General features: G+C 36.2%; 1 protein-coding gene, 1 long non-coding RNA gene and 1 pseudogene across 2 annotated transcripts in view; 2 read left to right on the top strand and 1 right to left on the bottom strand.

Moving 5' to 3' along the window:
- Positions 1-22,174, top strand: part of LOC146401763 (uncharacterized) — a 909,931-nt gene that overhangs the window by 630,644 nt on the left and 257,113 nt on the right. The window lies entirely within an intron of this gene.
- Positions 1,255-2,199, bottom strand: LOC100157808 (olfactory receptor 11H6-like). The gene has a single exon (XM_001924328.4). It carries the CDS (start codon positions 2,197-2,199, stop codon positions 1,255-1,257), a length of 945 nt encoding a protein of 314 aa, XP_001924363.2.
- On the top strand, positions 17,743-18,683 carry LOC100155797 (olfactory receptor 11H6-like; annotated as a pseudogene).

Here is a 22,174-nt window from a genome sequence, read left to right as displayed (position 1 = left end):
GGAATCCTAAATATGGCACAGATGATCCTATCTACACAACAGTAACAGACTCAGGGACATAGGGAACAGACTTGTGTTTGCCACAGGGAGGGAGGAGGAAGTGGGATGGATAAGGAGATGGGGTTGGTGGATGCAAACTGTAACATATGGAATGGATGGGCAGTAGGGTCCTAATGTATAGCACAGGGAGCTGTGTGTGACTAGGTCGCTGCTGTACAACAGAAATTGAAGAAACCCTGTAACTCAACTATACATTAATGAAAAAATGTGTGAGCTAAAAAAATAGATAAGCAATAAGTATATACTGTATAGCACAGGGAATTATACCTATTATTTTTTAATAACCTATAAAGGAATATAATCTGCAAAAACACTGAATCACTATGCTTACACCTGAAAATAACACAATATTGTTAATCAACTATACTTCAGAATTCATAGGGACAGAAGGTAGATTGATGGTTGTCATAGGCTCAATAGGGAGGGGAGTAGGGAGTGACTGACGGTGGATGTGAAATATATTTTTGGGGTGATGAAATAGTCTAAAATGTGTCAGCGATGATGGTTGCACACCTGTTTTAATAAACTAAACAACACTGAATTGTCCACTTTAAAAAGGATGAATCTTATGGTACATGAATATATTTTAATCAAGCTGCTACAAAACAAGAAAAAAGGTTAAAAAGTTTTTATTTCTATAACTAGATTGTGGCTTCTCTTAAGCCAGGAAATATTGCTAATCTGGGTCACTCCAAAGGCCAGTATTATAATGCCAGATTAGTTTTTCATAGTCTTTCTTTTTTCTGTGCATAATCTCCCCAAAATAAGAATGTGAAATCATTCAAAAGAGACTGGCTTATCTTGTACATCAACTTTTTTGTCAAAGCATAATTGTTATACTTATGTGTTATTACTATTGAATATTCAATTTGATTGATTCGCACCATTGTGGCTTTTGGAAAGAAAAGGAATGTGTGTATGGTGTCATTCTGTGTTACCACAAAGTTTAAAAATCCCTAAATTTAAATGCAGTGGTTCTCAACCCACTCTATGTATTATGGTATCCGGGGAGCTTTTCAAAATACCTGTGCCTAGGCCCCAGTACCCCCAATTTGGGTCAATTAGTTGAGAACCACTGCTTAGTTGGAGGTAGATGTCAGTAGAATGTGCTACCTATGGTTGTGATTACTGTGAGCCTTTCAGAGAATGTTTCAGATCAATGATTTTCCAACTTTAATGTACATAATACCAATTTTAGGAAGCTCCTAGAACTTTCTTCAAGGCATCTTTCATTTCTTTATTCCGGAGGCTATAGATCATGGGGTTGAAAAAAGGAGTCAAAACTGAGTAGAACAAAGTTGTGAACTTCTGCATGCCCTCTGCTTGTCCTGACCCTGGGCTCACATATGTCATCATGACAGAACCGTAGAAAAGAAACACAACGGCCAGATGTGAGGAGCAGGTAGAGAAGGCCTTCTTCCGGCCAGCAAATGAGGGCACCTGTATTACGGCCTTCAGCACCAGGGTGTAGGATCCAGTAATGTAGAAAAAGGTGGCAAAAATGAGGAGGGAGCTCATGGTGCCACATATGAGAACAGTCCCTGGGATTGGGACACATGCTGAAGCCAGGGCCAGCAGAGGTCCCAGGTCACACAGAAAGTCATCAATCACATTTGGGCCACAAAACGGTAGCTGAGTAACCAGTATCCCTGGGATCAGGAACCAGAGGAAACCATACACCCAGCAAAAGGCGACCAGGCTGCTACAGAACTTAGTAGTCATGATGGTAGGGTAGTGCAGGGGGCGGCAGATTGCCAGGAACCGGTCATAGGCCATGGTGGAGAGAAATAAGCATTCTGTTGTGCCCAGTGAGAAGAAGAAGTACAACTGGAGGAGGCATTGAGCAAAGGAGATGGTTTTGGTCTGGGAGAGGAAGTTGGCCAGCATGTTGGGTACATCAGAGTTGACGTAGCAGATCTCCAGGAAGGAGAAGTTGGCCAGCAGAATGTACATCGGGGTATGGAGCTGGTGGTCCCAACGCACTGCACACACGATGGCCATGTTTCCAAGGAGGGTCAGGATGTAAGTTATAAAGAATATGGAAAAGAGGAAGAGCTGTATTTCCCAGCGGCAAGGGAAGCCCAAGAGGATGAACTCACTCACATTGTGGGAAGAATTTCTGGCCTTAGAGGTCATCATTAGCATCTATCCTGTGAGGATTACAGCAGAAATTACGTATACAAAGGGAATCCTGCCTCCTGATTCCTCCCCAGGAGATGAGCATATTTTTCTGAGCATAGAGGAGGGGGCCTAGACCAGTGGTTTCTATTTTTGATTGGGCACCCCAACAATACAGGTGTTGAGTATAGTCTTCTATAAATGACTCTTCACTTTTAAAGTATATACAAACCACTGTCAAGCAACATAATAAATATTGATAAAGATTCTTAAAAAGTTTTCTTAGAATAAAATAAAAATAAAATTCAGGTATTTCTTTTCTGCATGTCTCATTGGGTTGCCTGGTGCACCAAGCTTTGGAGAACATTGGTCTAGACAGTACAGATGGGTGTCTGGCTAAACCTAAATTAATTTAGTTATAAAAAACTGCAAGTGACAGATTTACTGAACCAAACATTAATCTCAGCTAAGTGGCATAAAAGAGAGAACCTGAGGCTTAAAAAGCCAGGTATGAAAATAACTACAGGATGACTTTAAGCAAGTTACAATTTAACTTCACTAAGTGACCACTTATAGACCGTTATTAGAATCGATTTTCTATCTGTAGGATGATGTAATACATTAGCTCCAGATTTTGATAATATCAGAATCATAGGAGGAGTCTCTGAAAGGTGTAGATTTCTGGGCCCCAGTTCAGGTCTGGGATCCACTGATGTGGCAGAGCGAGGCCTTTGGGGGCATTATGGATCTTGGCTCTGCCACTTCCTGAGGAGTATTTCCTCAAGGAAGGACTAACCTCTGAGACTAAGAATGGCATCAAATAATATATACAAAAGCAGTTTATATATTATAAAATGCAACCAAAATATAAACTATTATAAACTGTTAAAGAATATGCTAGATGTTATTATACTCCTTTGTTAATCTTATAAATTAAACTGATTTCAAAATGCAAAATAATATTTTTACCAGTGGAATTTTACCCATGTGACAGGCTAAGTACCTGTGTGTATGTGTGTATATACGTGTGTGTATGTGTGTGTATACATGTGTGTGTACGTATAGAGAGTCCTCCCAGACCACATCAGATTCAACTCCCTAAAAAGTTTTAAGACCATTTTTTTTTTTTTTCGCCCATGAGGCACACCAGAGCTCTCATTTTCTTTAGAGACTGTCTTCCCTGGTAGGGATGTCATTATAATCTTAAATAATAGGATCATTTTCCTGATGGCTACACTGTGGTTTGTACTAATGTTAAGGCCAACTATCTTTGAATCTACAGAACTTCCTGAGTTATCTGTTCCTACACTGCTCCCCCTACCCCCTTCACCAAGCTCTCCTATGGGATTTCCTGGGAAATGAGGATCAGGTCAGTACTGATCCTGACCTGTATTCGTTAGTGTCATACAGGTCAACCTAATGAATACTGTTTCAAAATAGGCAGCCTTATGGAAATCAGGTTTTTTGGTTGTTGTTGTTAGCCATGCCAGCAGTGTGTGGAAGTTTCCAGGCCAGGGATGGAACCTGTGCCACTGCAGTGACAATGCTGGATCCTTAACCCACTAGGCCACCAGAGAAATCCTGGAAATTGGGTTTTTGATACAACCTTTTTTTCTCTCTTGTATTCTTTGATTTTGTGATGTATTCAGCACTGGAGAAAGCCTGGCTATTCTTTTGAGAGAAGTTTATCTAAATTTTAGGTCTTGGCCTAGGCCAAAGCTTAACCCATAAGAAGTTTGGAATAAGGGTCTATCTGTCATCTCTGTTCCACCTTTTCTCTCCTCTTTTCCTATTTTAGAAGCTCAGAGCTCAAGTGCTCTGTTCACCTTTTCTTAATAACACCAGTTTACTGGAAAAAACCCCCAGTTAACTCATGCATAAACTTAACCTCTAACATCTGTGAATATTTTAGCAGTTTTCATTTTCCATGTTCTGTACACAAGGGCAGAAGACAGGATGGCACAAACAGCAAGTTTATTGGAGCATCATTTGCTGGGGGAAACTTGTAGACTCAGGATCAGTCACAGGTGGGCTGGTCCCTTTTGTTCACTATAACCATAATGACACACATAAATCTATGATATTACACTCCAAGAGGGCACCCAAACTTTTGAGATTGGAGGGATTTTTAATTGCATGTTTAGGGAAGTGCTAATCCCTCTTCAGATGTGATTAGGGCTGGAATATAATATCAAAATGAAGAAAATTTGGCTGAGTACTACTTCCAGTCTCAGAGTTTGTGGCTGGGGGAGAGGGAACATAGACTTTTCTCCTGGTGTGACTGGACACTGGAGCTTAAGCTTTGCATTGGCAGAGGTAAGATATGACAAGTTAGTAGCGAGATTCCTTAGTTTAGCCACTTGGCAGAGAAAGGATTGCCTAAGGTCTTGTGTGATAGCTGCTTCATTTCCATGGAGCTTCACAGGAGGTAACTGCCTCTTTGCAAGGGATTAGTTTTGAACAAGATAACCCTTATGTAGAACACGTATTTTTTTTTTTTTTGTACTTTCTTTTGTACTTACTCTATAGGGAAGTCATAACAAGAGTTGTTGCTTCCATTTCACAAATGAGGAGATAAATACTCATAGAGGTTAAGTGCCTGAGGTCCCAAACCAGTAAATGGCAAGGTCAAAGCTAGAGTCCAGGTGTTTCAGCTCCTGTTTTACTGCCCATCCCAACTATTTTGGAGGATCTCCAGCATAAATGTATCTGAGATGTCACCATCTCAGGGGAAAAAGTGCATCAAATTAATAAAATGAATAACTGTTGGTGCTAGTAGACAATACCACACCATCTGAGGGGAAGTAGGTACGATCTCTGTAGCACCCCTCAAAATATACCACTTAGGGGGAATAATGTTTCTTTTATTTTTCATTTTTACATGGTTATTTTTTTGTAATAAGAATGGTTAAAAGGCATACAAATATCATACGTCATACTTCAAGAGCTGAACTTAAAATATTCTCAAATGTAGTCATAATGTGGCATCAATTGGGTATGGCAAATGAGATCTGATGCAGGTGTTATTTCTGGCAGTAGTTAAAAAAGAAAAAAAACTGTAACTGCAATGTATACATCTAAGGATGACCTGACCCCCTTGCTGTACAGTGGGAAAATAAAAATAAATAAATAAATAAATAAATAAATAAATAAATAAAAAAATATATTCTTGAATGCCAAACCTGTGGGGGAAAAAAAAAAAAAAAGTGATTCACTTTCAAATGAACTGAAGTGAGAAGGGCAGAACAGACAGTTATTTGCAGTTATTTTACCTGACTGTTGTGATGTGCAATATTCAGCTCCTGTAGTTATCCATAACCTGAGGCAGATTAGTACTCTTTCATTTATACAAAATCAAGATAGTTAGTTAAAGAAGTAAAATGGAAATCAACTTTAAAAAGGGAGAAGAGGGAGTTCCCTGTTGGAAACGATTAGAGATTTGTCATTGTCACTGCTGTGTGTGGCCTGGGTTTGATCCTGGCCTGGGAACTTCTGCCTGCTGCAGGCATGGGAAAAAAAAAAAAAAAAAAAAAAAAAAGAGAGAGAGAGAAAAGAGAGAGAGGAGACTAAGAAGATGATGATAGACACTGAGGAGACATGTAAGGGGGATTCAGGCAATCATTTCTTTGCATTTTTGGGTGTTATAATTTTATTTGTTAGAGCCTTTGATTCATTATTTTATTATTATTATTATTATTTTTTGTACCAATTAGATGTTACCCATTTCTACCACTGTCTGCTTGAATCTTTGTTTTCCAGTTGTTTTTGTAGCATGAAGGCCAATTGATTCAATATGCTATGTCTTAGGGAGTCACTTAAGGGAATAGTTGAAATCTGTTTCTATTCACGTGTTTCCTCCTATATCATAGAGAAATAAAGCAACTGTCACGTCTGGCCTTCTGTTTCTTGGAGTAACTTATCACTCCTATTCACTGGCCTCAGAGATAGCATGAATTAAAATGGGATCTAAAAAAAAACCCACATTTTCTTATTTATCTGAACTCACTGAGTCTTTGAGCTGGATGAATCTATAGGGGTTGTGTAGCCTCTTCTCCCACCAGCAGTAAGAGCTACTCTCTTCTAGTTGCTAGTTGGTTATCCAGCTTCTGCTGAAATAATCCACAACAAAAGGATTATTGAAAGGCAGAAGAGCTTTTATTTTTAGAAGTTGTAATAAACTTCCTTGTTACATTCCCAAGTCACTTTCCCATCTTCATTTGTCTGCTTGGACCTACTTCTGCCTCAGGGAAGGGGATTTAACACTTACTATGTGCCCATCATATGGGCACACTCTATCAGAATTTTGAACAAGTATTATCTGTTTTATTCTTCCTACAATTACAGAAGTAACATTTGAGCCACGGGAAAGCATTAAGGGCAGTGCTGAGCAGATTTGTGTTGTTTCAACTACATTATGATGAAACTCAGAGTAAGACTACACAGCAGCATTTAAAAATATTTTAGGGGCGTTCCCGTTGTGGCTCAGTGGTTAATGAATCTGACTAGGAACCATGAGGTTGCGGGTTCGATCCCTGGCCTTGCTTAAGGCCTGGCTTAAGGATCTGCATTGCTGTGGCTGTGGTGTAGGCTGGTGGCTACAGCTCCGATTAGACCCCTAGCCTGGGAACCTCCATATGCCGTGGGAGCAGCTCTAGAAAAGACCAAAAAAAAAAAAAAAAAATTTTAGGAAGATATTCATATCTTCTCTATTTGAACTAAGCACCTTTTGTTTCTTCAACTGAATATGACACGATTTCCAGCGTGCTCACCCTCCTAGCTGCCTTATTTTGATTCCTCATACCTTTCTGAAGATGTGATCTTACTAAAACTGAATGCAATCTCCCTCATACTGTGTGGCTGACTCAGAGCACTGTGATACTATAATCTATTTTGCTCTAGAAACTCATGGAGGGTTAAATTCTTTAGTTTTTTTGGGCAGTAACTTTTTACTTCTGACTTTTATTGTTTTTTATTTTACCAGAGCCCTTAGAGTTTTGCTCACAAGAACTTCTTTAAAACCAGTCTGGCCCCATTTTACGCTTGAGTCATTGAGTGTTTGAAGTGAGGGAGGTTAGTTGCTAAGTTTCACCAAGTGTTTCAGCTGATTGAGATCTTTAAAATATTAGCTTTAAAAATTAAAATATTAATTTAATTTTAATTTAAACATTAAAATATTAATTTCCAGTTCTATTTTTATTGCCTATGGATTTGATAAAATTTCTAATTATTTTCACCTATGTTTTTGATTAAAATACATAGAACATTAAAAAAAATGCTTTTCCAGATCACTTAAAGCTTTCTCTAGGCTAACAGGTATTATTATCAACAATTACAGATAGATGGCTAACTAAGCTAAAAATAGAGAAATAATACAAAAGTGGTGAAAATGACATTGTATCTGGAAAATTTCTAGCATGTATTACTGAACAGAGGGCTTATGAAAAATTCTTAGAAACAACTTTTTACTTTAAACTAGTACCGTTGTTTAATTTCAGTTAAAATTTTTTTTCATCCTCAGAAGTCTCTTTAAGACACCAATAGTGGTTTTCAAATCACATCTGTAAATTCTGCCTGCACCCTGGGATATAATTTGCCTAGGTCTGAGAATTTAAGCTTATTTAATATAATAAAATTAATTTACATGTCAGTTGTCTTTTACACATTTGTTATTCTTTCTATAGAATATGCTATAGAATATTCCATAGAATATGCTTCTTTGGAGCAGTCCATATTCTGGGCAGCTCTGGAGAGAGGGCAGGAGAAAGCCCAGTCTTTTTCTTTCATCTCATAAACTTGCAAGCGTGGAGACCATAATGCTATCAGCTGGTGTTGTAAAGACCTTTTTAAAAATTTTATTTATTTATTTTTTCTTTTTATGGCCACACCTGGGGCATGTGGTAGTTCCTGGCCAGAAATGAAATCTGAGTTACAGCTGCGACCTTATGCCACAGCTGGGACGTACACCACAGCTGCAGCAATGCAGGATACTTAACCCCCTGTGCTACAAGAGAACTCCTGGAAAGACCTTGTTTAGGTTTCAGTCTAGTGAAAAGTTCACTAAATTCCTTAGAGAAATTCATTCTTTCTTTATAATCACTTTATTTCACTTGTCTCTCTGGATTTATTTCTGTCTCTTTCTTTCTCAATTTATTTATTTTTTTCCTTACAGTTACTTTTAAGATGACAAAGTGACTTCAGATTTCTGTCCCTGGGAAATTTAAGAACTATCTACAATACTACGTATCTTATATTGTTTCAGTACTTCTATAATAAGTAAACATATTTCTCAACATAGTATAAGTAAAACATATACAAATAGTAGCATTAACTTTTTGATTACTGTCCATCAGGAACTATAGTTTATTCTCTGTTGACTGTCACTTTGCTACTATAAACCAAATACTTATGTGCAAAGTACAGTCTTTTCAGGCTTATCCTCTAAACTTCATTTGGCTTTATAAGCTAATCACTGGCCTAAACCATTTCAAAAATTCAAAACAAGTTAACTGCCTACTGTATTCATGTATCTTTTTCAAAGCAAGGGATATTTTGGAATATGTATTTATATTATTGAATGGTAAGATGTCTTAAAAATTAGAAATATTATTCTTTTCAATAGAATTAAAAGCCTTTAAATTTATTTTTTATTATTTATTTATTTATTTTTTTAAATAGCTGCACCTGCTGTATATGGAAATTCCCAGGCTCAGGGTCAGATTGGCACTACAGCTGCTATCCTACGCCATAGCCATAGTAGCAGCAACATGGGATCCAAGCTGTTTCTGCAACTTACACAACAGCTTGTGGCAATACTGGGTCCTGCCAGGGATCGAACCTACATCCTCATGGACACTATGTCAAGTTCTTAACCCACTGAGCCACAACAGGAACTCCTAAAAGGCATTTTAAGAAGTGAATATGAAGTTTCAGTGTAAATTGTGGGAATTAAATCCATAATTCCACATTTCTAGATGAAGGTTATTAATTTGAATATGAATGACACAATTTTGTTTTTCAAACTAGCAAAGATGAATAATCATCATACCAGGGTTGGTGAATGTTCAGTGAAATGTCATTGAGTAAAACTGTTAGAGGGAATACTAACTTGTAATTTTTTTTTTTTTCGTCTGGCAGGCAGTTTAGAAATACCCAGCACTTTTAAAGCATTTATACTCATTACATAAAGATTAGAGGCATAGAAAAAATTCATACAGTACATAAACATTTCCAGAGATAGTGTTAAAATATAGATTCTGGCTTAAAAGAATTGCTTGGGCTTGGGATTCTAAATTTCTAATAAGCAATAGGGTAATGCCAATTCTTTGAGTAGCAAAAGTTTATGAAGTTCTTTATACTTTATAGAAGTTGTGTAGCAAGATACGTTTCTGTAGATAAGTTAACTAATACTGAGGAATAGAAAAATTTCTGGAAAAAAATAAAAATTAATAGTGGTAAATTTTTTAAGGTCAGATGATAGGTTCTATAATTTTCTTCTTTATATATGTTTATATTTCTTAAAATGTCTATGAGTAACATATTTTAATAACCTGAAAAAATAATTATTAAAAATGTTGTTTTTGAAGGCACTTACTCTTCTGGATTTTCTATCTTCCCTAAACAATTTTTATTATTCCTGGAATGTTACAAGGTGCTAGGAAGACCATTATTTGTGTTATGTTTGACTTACCATGCAGGATATCATTTCTTCTTGTTACTTGAATTTAGAGTCAGTGAGGTCAACTTCTGTGCTAGGGTTGAGGAGAAAGGAAAAATTCCCAGCAGGACATCCTGTAGCCTGTATTTTACTTTCGGTGACTGATGCCATTTCATAAACCTAGGGCAGGGATTAGAAGTTAAGTTTTGATGCCATTTCATAAACCTAGGGCGGGGATTAGAAGTTAAGTTTAAAAAAATCAAATGCAGCGTTATGAGGAATGATAACCGTCAGCTTCTAGAGAGGATTTGTATTGTTCCTCCTTTCACACTGGAATGAGTATTGGCTTATGCTCAGTCTGCTTTTCTTCCCTAAAGGAAACTAAAAGAAAAATGATATTTTGGATTTTAATTTTCTTCAGTCAATTTTATTTTAAGGAAAATGCTGTAGTTTAGAATAAAAGTCACAAAACCATGGTAACATTAGAAAGGATTAAATGAAGGTAATATACTTACCTATCTTTTTCCTTTTGCATTTCCAGTAAACAAAATTTGAAAATAATGGTTTGTTTTTCAACTAGAAAGGTAGAAAGATACTTTCTCAAACTCACATTTCTACCTTCAAAATATAACACATATTTTCCCTGTCCCACATTCATGAAATATTGGTATATGCCCTTCGTTGAAGGAGTTGATTCAGGCACTGATGGGGATGAGGAAACAGTGTCTCAGATAAGCCTTTCCTCTGGTCTTCATTTCCCTCGGATCTCAGAGTTCTGTCCCTTGTGCTTTCACTTTCAATGCATTTGGGAACATTTTTTTTTGTTGTTTGTTTTGTTTTGTTTTTTGGAAGTTGAAAAAGATGTGGTTTATTTCCCCTCTCTAGCAGTGATAAAAATGAAAGTTTAGATTCTCCACTTGTCCCTAGTGAAACTATTGCTGGGTCAAAACCAGGGTCCCTAAAGGAACTCTTTGCTAAGATTCCCTTAGATGGATGGACATTACCCCAAGGACCCCTCCTTTAATGAGTTTACCTCAAACGTCTGATACTCCTTTTCTCACACTGGACCAAAGATTCTACTCCATCTGAGTTGATGCTTTGCATTTGTCATGTAATTTTGAGGCTCTTTCTCTGGTTAAAGGGACATCTATTTTGTTTACTAATTTTTAAATTCATTATCTGGGTTCAAAAGTCTCATGCCTTTTACTTTGCTGTACAAATATTAGAGTTAATATTTACTGAAAGCTTATTATATGTCAGGCAGTAAGATGAGTAACTTTTATGAACAAGCTCATTTAATTCCCCAAATAATCCAAAAATGTTAGATATTACTATTTTTACTTTTAGGAGAAGTTATTGAAGCTTAGATAAATTAATTTGTAATATCTAACAAATGGGAATGTCAATAAGTGTATTCCTTTTTCTCTGGGAGCAGAGCCTGAGTTCTTAAATACTAAACCATTTACCCTGCATTTTTACCTGGCCTGGAAGAAAAACACTACCTATTGATATCTTATACCAGATACTGTGGCAAATTCTTGCATGTAAGTCATTTAATTTAATCCTTGGAATACCCTATGCACCAGGTATCACTGTTGCAATTTTAAAAATTCTGATTATCAAAGTAGTATGTATTTAAACAAAAATTTGGAAGATTTAGAAAAGTTAAGGGAGCTCAAAAAATTACTGATTTTTTTTAAACATATAAATTCAAGTAAAACAGTGTATTTCCTCTGGTCTTTTTTGTCTAACAATTTTTCTTTACACATATGAGGTCATATAGCATTTATAATTTAGTATTTTGCTTCTATTTATAGCCTGCATTTTCATATAACTCTCTTAAATATTATTAAAAAACACTTTAGTGTTTTTTTTTTATAGCATTTCTCTAGTGTATTTAGGCTGTTTAAAATTTTCTGATCTTAAAACAATGCAGTAAAAATAATTGGGTTTAGCTTTTTAAAAATTTTATACCATTTACCTAGAATTAATTACTTGAAACAAAATTAAAATATCAAAAATATATATGTATACAAAATTTAATGTTCTCGATAGATTTTGCCAAATTTTTTTCTAAAATATATTCTCAAAATATGTGTTAATGAGGATGCCATATTATACTATTTTTACAAGCATATGGATGGTATTTTTAAAAATTATATTGATAGAATAAAAACATTCATATCACATTTTATAGTTGCATTTATTGGACTGCTAATTATGTCTGTTTTTTCCAGTTTCATTGATATAATTTGCATACAGCACTGTATAACTTTAAGGTGTACAGCATAATGATTTGACTTCCATTGTGAAATGATTACCAAGATAAGTTTAGGTAACGTCCATCATCTCACATAAATCCAAAAAAAAGAATAAGAAAAAATGTTTCTTGTGATGTTATCTCTTAGGATTTACTCTCAATAGCTTTTATATACTGTACAGTAGTGTTAACTCTGGCTATCATGTTGTACATACATCTGTAGTACTCTTCTGTCTTATAACTGAAAGTTTGTACCTTTTGACCACCTTCATCCAATTCCCCTTTCCCCAACTACCTGTCCACGACCATAAACCTGATCTGTGAGTTTGGTTTAAGAATTTTTTTTTTAGGTTCCACATGTAAGTGAGAATATGCAGTATTTTTCTTTCTCTGAATTAGTTCACTTAGCACAATGTTCTCAAGGTCCATCCATGTTGCTGCAAGTGGCAGGGTTTTCTATTTTTTATGGCTGAGTAGTATTCCATTGTGTGTGTGTGTGTGTGTGTGTGTGTGTGTGTGTGTGTATGTATATAATATTTTCTTCATTCATCTGTTGATGGACACTTAGGTTGTTTCCATGTCTTTACCATTATAAATAATGCTGTTCTGAACATGGAGGTGTAGATGTATCTTTGACTTAGCATTTTTGTTTCCTTCAGATATATACCCAGAAGTGGAATTGCTAGACTATGTGGTAGTTCAATTTTTAATATTTTGAGGAAACTCCATGCTGTTTTCCATAATGGCTGTGCCAGTTTTCAATCCTAACGACAGTGTTTTATACACTTTGTATTAATCTCTTATCAGATACATAGTTTGCAAATATTTTTTTCCCATTTCATTAATTGTCTTTTCATTTTGCTGACTTGTTTCTTTTGCTCTGCAGAAGCTTAAAGTTTGGTATTATACCACTTGTTTATTTCTAATTTTGTTACTTGTGCTTTAGGTGTAATAGCCAAAAAGTCATCACCAAGATCTATATTAAGGAGCTTTCTCCCTGTGTTTTCTTCTAGGAATGGTTTCAGGGCTTTCATTTTAGTCTTTAATACATTTTTTTAATTTATTTTTTTCCAGTGTATAGCATGGGGACCAAGTTACACATACATGTATACATAATTTTTCCTCCCATTGTCGTGTAGTGATGTAAGTATCTAGACATAGTTCTTAATGCTACACAGCAGGATCTCATGGTAAATCCATTCCAAGAGCAATAGTTTTCATCTGTTAACCCCAAGCTCCTGATCCCTCCCACTCCCTCCCTCTCCCCCTGGGCAGCCACAAGTCTATTCTCCAAGTCCATGATTTTTTTTTTCTGTGGAAAGATTCATTTGTGCTGTATGTTAGATTCCAGTTATAAGTGATATCATACAGTATTTGTCTTTCTCTTTCTGACTTATTTCACTCTGTATGAGATTCTCTAGTTCCATCCATGTCACTGCAAATGGCATTATATCATTCTTTTTATGGCTGGGTAGTATTCCATTGTGTATATGTACCACATCCTCCTAATCCAATTGTCTATCAATGGTTATTTGGGTTGTTTCCATGTCTTGGCTATTGTGAGTGGTGCTGCAGTGAACATGTGGGTGCATGTGTCTTTTTAAAGGAAAGTTTTGTCCGGATATATGCCCAAGAGTGGGATTGTGGGGTCATATGGAAGTTCTATGTATAGATTTCTAAGGTATCTCCAAACTGTTCTCCATAGTGGCTGTACCAGTTTACATTCCCACCAACAGTGCAGGAGGGTTCCCTTTTCTCCACACCCACTCTAGCATTTGTTGTTTGTGGACCTATTAATGATGGCCATTCTGACTGGTGTGAGGTGGTATCTCATGGTAGTTTTGATTTGCATTTCTGTAATAATCAGGGATGTTGAGCCTTTTTTCATGTGCTTGTTGGCCATCTGTGTAATCCATTTTGACTTAATTTTTGTGACTAGTGCAAGACAGGGGTCTGGTTTCATTGTTTTATATGTGACTATCCAGTTTTCTCTTCATTATTTATTGAAGAGATTGTCTTGAGAATTCTTATCTCCCTTGTCAAATATTAGTTGATTGTACTTGTATGGGTTTATTTATGGGCTGTCCATTCTGTTTCATTGGTCTAAGTGTCTGTTTTTATGGAAATGACATACTGTTTTGATTATAATAATTTTGTAACATAGTTTCAAACAAAGAAGGTTGTTGCCTCCAGTTTTGTTTTTCTTTTTAAGGTTGCTTTGGAATCTTTTGTGGTTCTATACATGTTTTAGGATTGTTTTTTCTATTTCTTTGAAAAATGTTGGAATTTTGATAGGGATTTCATTTAGTCTGTAGATTGCTTTGGTTGTGTATGAACATTTTAACAGTATTATCTCTACTGGTCCATGAACATGGAATATTTTTTCTTTTAGTTGTGTCTTCAGTTTCTGTCATCAGTATCTTACACATTGACCCTTACTCTAAAGGCTAAAATGATGACAGAGTCATGGTACCATAATATTTTTTTGCCTTAAAATAACTTGATAATCAGAAAAAAGAAGAAAGAAGGAGGGGCACTGGTTATGGAATATGTGGCCCATTTCCATTGTTTATGTCTTTATAACTTATCTGTTGTGATAACAGTTAAAAGCCAGTTACTTTCAAGTTTGTGATTTGGAGAGGGAAATTGGTCTGACCAAAATTTTACCTATTCTCAGAAAAGCTTCATCATGGATAGAGTGAAGCTTTTTAGGATCATAATATCCCTCAGCAATCTGAGATTGTCACAGACATAATATACTTCTAGGAAGCCAGAGATTGTGCATCTAAGTTGCCTCTGCAAGATTCACTAAAAAAATTGTGCACCATAGAGGGCAATCAGGACATCTCCCAGTGTTCCTTTTATGTGAATCCTCAGGAGAAAGCAAACACCCTGAAAGGAGGAGAGACAAAGGAGATATATTTTCCTTGAATAACAGCACTTTTAGAGCCAGAAGTAGTTGAATGCTAGAAATGTATGTTTTCTTCTGCAGACAGGACCCTTGGATTCCACTGGGGCTTGGGCATATCTCATCAGAGTGAGTGTGAATGAATATCCATTTTCTCTTCTACATAATAATTGGATAACATATTTATATATACCAGATGAACGAATCTTGAGGAAGTCACTTAATTGAAAATTTCATTGCATGGTATATCATCTGTGCAAGGCAGTTAGATGGGGACAAGCCCTAGGAGTTTCTTTTTTGGTAAAATTACAATGAGAATGAGCATTACTCTTGGAAATAATGCTGACATATGAGGAAATCCATCATGAAAATGTCTCAAACTTCAGGTTTTATTGTTTCTTAAAAATTCCTAAGCCAGTTTTAGTCATTTGCATTATGAAAAACTCAGCCCCCCTGGGAAGGTCTTGTAATTCAAGATCTCCCCTGACCATATAATTATCCTCCCAATAACAGAGCTTCAACATGGTAACTTTCTGTTTCATAGTTTCCCTCCAAACTCACTGCAAATTGCTTCCCACCCTCTTTAAATCACCTTGCTGTTTTTACTTGAAATCACATCTGGGCCACAATCACCACAGTAATCAGGGTCTTGTATTATGTAGAGCCATGTCCTGTTTATTGTCACCTTTACTTAAAGTGTTCATTCAGGTAGATGCTGAAAAAGATGCTCAGATGGGGGTGGGAGGAGAGCAGGGTATTCCATGTTACTCTTCTTCATTCTAGGCTAGGAAAGGGAAGGGAAACAGGAGGGAATAACAGTAGTATCCTATAGAAGGCAGAGGAGGGGACAGACCTCCTGATTACTATTATTTGATCAAGCCTTCTCTATACTTTTTTAGATAGCAGTCTACTTAGGTTAGATTGATTGTGGAATCATGCAAATGGGGTTCAAGCCTTGACTCTACCATTTACTACTCTGTGACATGGGCAACTATCAAATATTTCTAAAATCTGGCATTTCAACAGCTTATTTGAAGTAATTCTCTGGGAAAGAAAGTTTTATCAATCCAAACCGAAGGGACTCAACTTCAGTTCTACTCCCTCAGCTTTAACTTATGCACAGCAGAAGGGGAGAGAGTCTGGACATGTCAGTTTTAACTGAAATGGAATTTTTTCCACAAAAAGAAGTTTCCTAGTAGTGGTTAATTTCAGAAAGCCCACAAAGTCTAACAAATCTGTAGCTGAAATGCTGTGTGGAAGGTATAGGAAAAGAAGAATAGAAGCCAACAGATTGGAGACCAGAGAAAGAGGAAGATTGTGTAGAATAAAATCAAAAGGAGCTTAATTCAAAAGATAAGGAATAAATAAGGTAATTTCAGTGATCAAATTAGGCTTTTCTGGGCTAATTAGGAATTCAACTGTAAGTTTTTATTGAGAGAGTCATTCTGAGTTGTATATGATGCAACTTTGGAACACTTTCAATTATAAGGTAGCACTGTGGGAGTGTACTGAGCTCATATCATCCATGAGAGCAAATACACAGAGATAAGAATGTGTATGGAAGCTGAATATGCTCCCTCTAGGTTCAAACAAATACTTTTTTGCGGGGGGAGATCAGCTCATATTTTGTTCTAATAAATAGGCTTTCAAGCATTCATTTTTCTCTCCTTGGTAGTTTATACTATTTCCCCTTGATTTTCATTTTAAATGTGGAGAGTTTAGTAAAAAAATAAACCTAACAAAACAACACCAAAGGAAAACCAAAGACCTGACATCTTATTTTTTTCTAAGTGGAAAGTGAAAGTGACTATTTAAGAATTCAGTGTTTGATATAATTTGTAAAAACAGCAAACTGGCAAATTTTACAAATGGGTTTGAAAGGCTATAGTAACTGTGAATGAAGGGGACTCCACAGAGGATAATTTGAATTAAATTAAAACAATTTAAATATTTTAAAGCACATGCTACTTCCTTAATTTTGACTGGGAATTGCTGAATTAGCTTCCACTTATTTATAAACTCTCTTTCATTTTATATATTTGTTTTTCTCACTTAGTAGTGTAACCTCCATATTTTACTTTCATTGCTATCAATCCAAAGCTTCTGAAAGAACCTCTGGGTTCAAAGTTCTCTGGCACCCATATAGTATAATAATTCTCAAAAGCCAGATGTTGTCTTTTTCACATCAGAATCACCTGGGGATGTAAGTTTTTAATGGAAACTAATGAAGAATTTAGTGTGTATATTTAGAGGTATGCGTTATTATTGTGACCTACCAAGAGTCTACAGTAATGTAATTAAATAGGGAGAATTTATGGACCTTGTGATGATGATGGAAAGGATAGTGTAGGCAATGAAATAATTCAAGTCTGGCTGAAGGGTGTGGCTGCTTTTCTAAAGCTTGCTAGGTGTAGTTGATTTAAATAAAGCTGGTCAATTGAAGTGTATAATGCTCCATTTCTGTCTCTTTTTCTTATAGGCAAAAATGGAAGAAAAAGCTCTAGAAGAAATAATAGAGTATTAGTTAAAGTAATATTATCAATGTTGCTTTTCTGTTTGTCTTCCATCAGTGCTATTTTAAGAAAAATATTTGTGCTGACTAAATATTAATATTCCATTTTTTTTCTCCACCTATAATACTACTTACTTCCAATGAGAAATTGAGGTATGGAAACCTGAATAAAATAGGACACTTAATATCTACTTCTGATTATGTTTGTGCATATCAGATGTTAGAGAGAAATGCATGTTTTGCAGAACAAGAATGTCACTGCTACTACCATTCATGAATTCATCCTCCTGTGTTTCCTGTGTAGTCAAGAAGCAGAAATTCTCCTTTTTTGTTTTATTCTCCACCATCTACATCTTGACGTTTTTGGGTAACAGTGCTATTATCTGTGCTGTGTGGTGGGACCAGCAACTCCACACCCCCATGTATACCTTATTGGCCAACCTCTCTTTCCTGGAGATCTGCTACATCAGTTCCAATGTGCCCAACATGTTATTCAACTTCCTATCCAAGACCAAGGCCATCTCCTATAATGGCTGCATCTTGCAGTTCTACATCTTCCTCTCTTTGTGCCACAGAACTTTTCTTCCTGGCCCTGATGGCATCTGACAGGTATGTTGCCATCTGCTGTCCATTGCACTATCCCACCATCATGACCAGGAAAGTCCACGGAACCCTTGTATGAGCTTACTGGGTGGGGGGATTCCTCTGGTTAGTTACACCTGCTGCCCTTATCTCCCAAGTTCCATTTTGTGGTCCAAATGTCATTGATCACTATCTCTGTGATCTTGGGGCAATGCTGGCCATATCATGTGTCCCTGTCCCCAAGTCAGCTCTGACTTGTAGCACTTTCAGTGCTGTGATAATATTCATCACTTTGTTCTATATCCTTGTGTCCTACACTATGGTGCTTTGAGCTGTGGTCCAGGTTCCCAAAGGTTCAGGCAGGAAAAAAGCTTTCTCTACATGTGCCTCCCACCTGAGAGTGGTGTTTCTATTTTATGGTTCAGTCACAATGATGTATTTAACCTCGGGGGCAACCAGTCATCCTGGGATGCAGAAGTTCTTGACCATGTTGTACTCAATTGCAACTCCACTTTTAAATCCTCTGATCTACAGCCTTAGGAATAAGGAGATGAAGGTTGCCCTGAGGAAAGTTATGTGTAAAATGTAAATATAATTCCTGAATGTTTTCATTTTTTTGTTTTTTCCTTCTTCTTTTTTTTTCTTTTTTGGCTGCCCTGCAGCATATGGAGTCCGGGGCCAGGGATCAGATCCAAGCCGCAGCTGTGGCAACACGATCCTTAGTGCCAGTGGGGCATCAAACCTACATCCCAGCACTCTAGAGGCACCACTGATCCTGTTGTGCCCCAGTGGGAACTCCTAGTTCCTGAATGGGAGACACTTTGGTGAGCTAAAGGAGGATTGTTTTAAAGAATCAAGAAAAATTATATTTAAAAGTAATAAAAGGTACTTGATCTAAAATAAATATTTCCAGAGGAGAATTTCTTAAATTCAAAGCTTGTTTCTATTATTTACTGAGTGACTAGTTACTCAAATTGTTATTTTCAAGCTTGTTTGTTACTTACTGAGTGACTAGTTGCTGAAATTGTTATTTTCAAGCTTGTTTGTTACTTACTGAGTGACTAGTTACTCAAATTGTTATTTATCTGTTTTCTTAATTTTAAATGGAGAAGACCCAGTTAAATCATATCTTTATCATAGAGTTTTTTGAATTGAGTTAATATGTGGAAGCATTTGAAATAGTACCTGGCACTCAATATTATAATATTATATAATAAATTATCAATAAAATTATACCAAAATTTATTAACGTTAGTTATTTGTTGCCAAATGTCAGTTTGAGCAGTTTTATCCCTAGACTTTAAAAATATTTTATTTTTTTTACTATTGAAGTACAATTGATTTACAGCTTTATGTTAGTTTTAGGTGTACATCATGATTCAGTATTTTTATAGATAATAATGCTCCATTTAAAGTTCTTATGAAATAATGTCTATATTTCCCTACGCTGTGCAATATGTCCTTATAGGCTATTCATTTTATACATAGAGGTAATTTGTACCTCTTAATCCTCTACCTCTATCTTTTTCCTCTCTTCTTCCTTCTCTCTCCTCACTGGTAACCACTAGTTTATTCTGTCTCTGTGAGTCTGTTTCTGTTTTGTTATCACTTATATGTGGAATCTAAAAAATAAAATAAACAGGCTGTTACCACTGTGGTGTGGTGGATTAAAAATCTGACTGCAGTGGCTCAGGACCCTGCAGAGGTGTGGGTTCAATCCCTGACCTGGCACAGTGGGTTAAAGGATCTGGTGTTGCCATAGCTGTGGTGCAGGTCACAGTTGCAGCTCAGATTCAGTCCTGGCCAGGAAACTTCCATATGCTGCTGGTGTGGCCATAAAAAACAAACAAACAGAATTTGCCTTTCTCTGTTTGACTTATTTCAATAAGGATAATACCCTCTAGGTCCATCCATACTGTTGCAAATGGTAGAATTTTGTTCTTCTTTTTTTTTGGCAGTGCCTGTGGCATAAGGGATTGAACCTGTGGCACAGCAGCAACCAGAGCCACAGCAGCGACAATGCTTGCTCCTTAACTTACTGTGCCACAAGGGAACTTCAGAATTTCATTCTTTTTAATGGCTGAGTAATATTCCATTATATATATATATCACTTCTTCATCCACTCATCTGTTGATGGGCATGTAGATTGCTTCCATATCTTGGCTATTGAACATTCCATATCTTGGCTGCTATGAACATTCAGGTGCATTTATGTTTTCTAATTAACATTTTTCATTTTCATCAGATACGTACCAAATAGTGGAATTGTTGGATTGTGTGGTAGTTCTATTTTTAGTTTTTTGAGGAACTTCCATAGTGTTTCCAAAGTGGCTGTACCAGTTTACATTCTCTTTTCTCCATATCTTTGCCATCAATTGTTATTTGTAGACTTTTTGATGATAGCTTCACAAGTATGAGGTGGTATTTCATTATGATTTTGATTTGCAATTCTCTGATGATTAGTGATATTGAGCATCTTTTCATATGCCAGTTGGCCATCTGTACATCTTCTTTGGAAAAATGTCTATTCAGGTCTTTTGCTCATTTTTTTTTTCTTTTTAGGGTCACCTCTACCTGTGGCATATGGAAGTTCCCAGGCTGGGGGTCACATTGGAGCTGCAGCTGCAGGCATATACCACAGCCACAGCAACAACAGATCCTCAACCAACTGAGTGAGTCCAGGAATCGAGCTCACATCATGCATACTATCTCAGATTTTTAACCCACTAAGTCACAATAGGAACTCCATTCTGCTTATTTTTTAATTAGATTGTTTGTTTGTTTTTGATATTGAGTTGTATGAACTATTTACATTAGATTTTTAACCCCTTATTGGTTATACCACTTGCAAGTATTTCTCCAATTCAGTATGTTGTGTTTTACTTTTGTTGATGATTTCATTTGCTCTGCAGTAGTTTTTAAGGTCCCATTTATTTATTTTTGTTTTCATTTCTTTTGCCTTAGGAGACAGACCCAAAAACATACTGCTCTGATTTATGTCAAAGAGTGTTCTGCCTGTGTTTTCTTCTCAGAGTTTTGTGGTTCTTATCTTTTAAATTATAACCCTATTATTTTTGTATAAAGAAGAAAGTGCCTATTTTTAAAAAAGATTTGAGTTTTGGAAGATGTCTATATAAATGCACATCAAAAGGAGAATGTTTGCACTCCCCCACATTTCCTTGTCTTATGAAAACAGTGATTTGTTGGATAAAAATTGATGAGGGCTGTCTTTTGGCTCCACTTCAGTAAATAAGAACAGTTTTTCCAATTTTTAAAAAGGGCAATTTTTAGGTGTTTTTGTTTTTACATGAGAAATCACATGTAAAAGTGTTTGTAAAATGCACAGTACAGTCAAAAGATTAAAGCAACTGAAATGTTCATTAATGGATTAATGGATGAAAAAATATGATATATACATATACTGTAATGTTGTTCAACCTTATAAAGAAAGGAAGTTCTGAAACATGCTGAAACATGGATGAACCAGCTGTTCACATACTCTATGATTCTGCTTTTATAAGATTCCTAGAGTAGTCAAATTAATAGAGACAGAAAGTAGGTTGGTAGTTGCCAGGGGCTGGGCAAAGAGAAGTGGGGAATTACTGTTTAATAAATACAGAGTTCCAATTTTGGAAGATGAAAAGAGTTATGGAAATGGATGGTGGTAACGATTTCTCAGCATCGTGAATGTGCTTAATGGCACAGAACTGTACACTTAAAATTATTAAACATAAATGTTATGTTATCTGTATTTTACCACAAAAAACTAACAAACATTCAAAGCATACTAGCAGGGTCAATTGTTTTTTATTTTGATTATTATCAATTAACATTTCTACTTTACTCTTTTCCAGCAGCCCCTATGGCTATAGTCTTGTCTGTGTGTGCATTTTCTTTCCCTCTCTGAAGTTACTGTAACAGCTATTTCTCAGTAATAAAAGCTGCAGAGGGTGGGATATTTTCTCTTCAAATCGTTACTACTTCTCCACTCCCCAACTCTAACAGAGCTTTGCCCTCCAGGGTGCCTCTTTGCTTTGCTCTTTGATAGACACAAAGAGCGATTTCAAGAAGGCAGCCAC

This window comes from Sus scrofa, chromosome 7 (assembly GCF_054392235.1).
Source record: "Sus scrofa isolate SSC_HxYL_T2T_F1_AM1 chromosome 7, Sscrofa_HxYL_maternal_Yorkshire_Landrace_v2.0, whole genome shotgun sequence".
NCBI lineage: Eukaryota > Metazoa > Chordata > Mammalia > Artiodactyla > Suidae > Sus > Sus scrofa.
The sequence above is the reverse complement of the archived record's forward strand: the minus strand, read 5'-3'. Positions and strand labels throughout refer to the sequence as shown.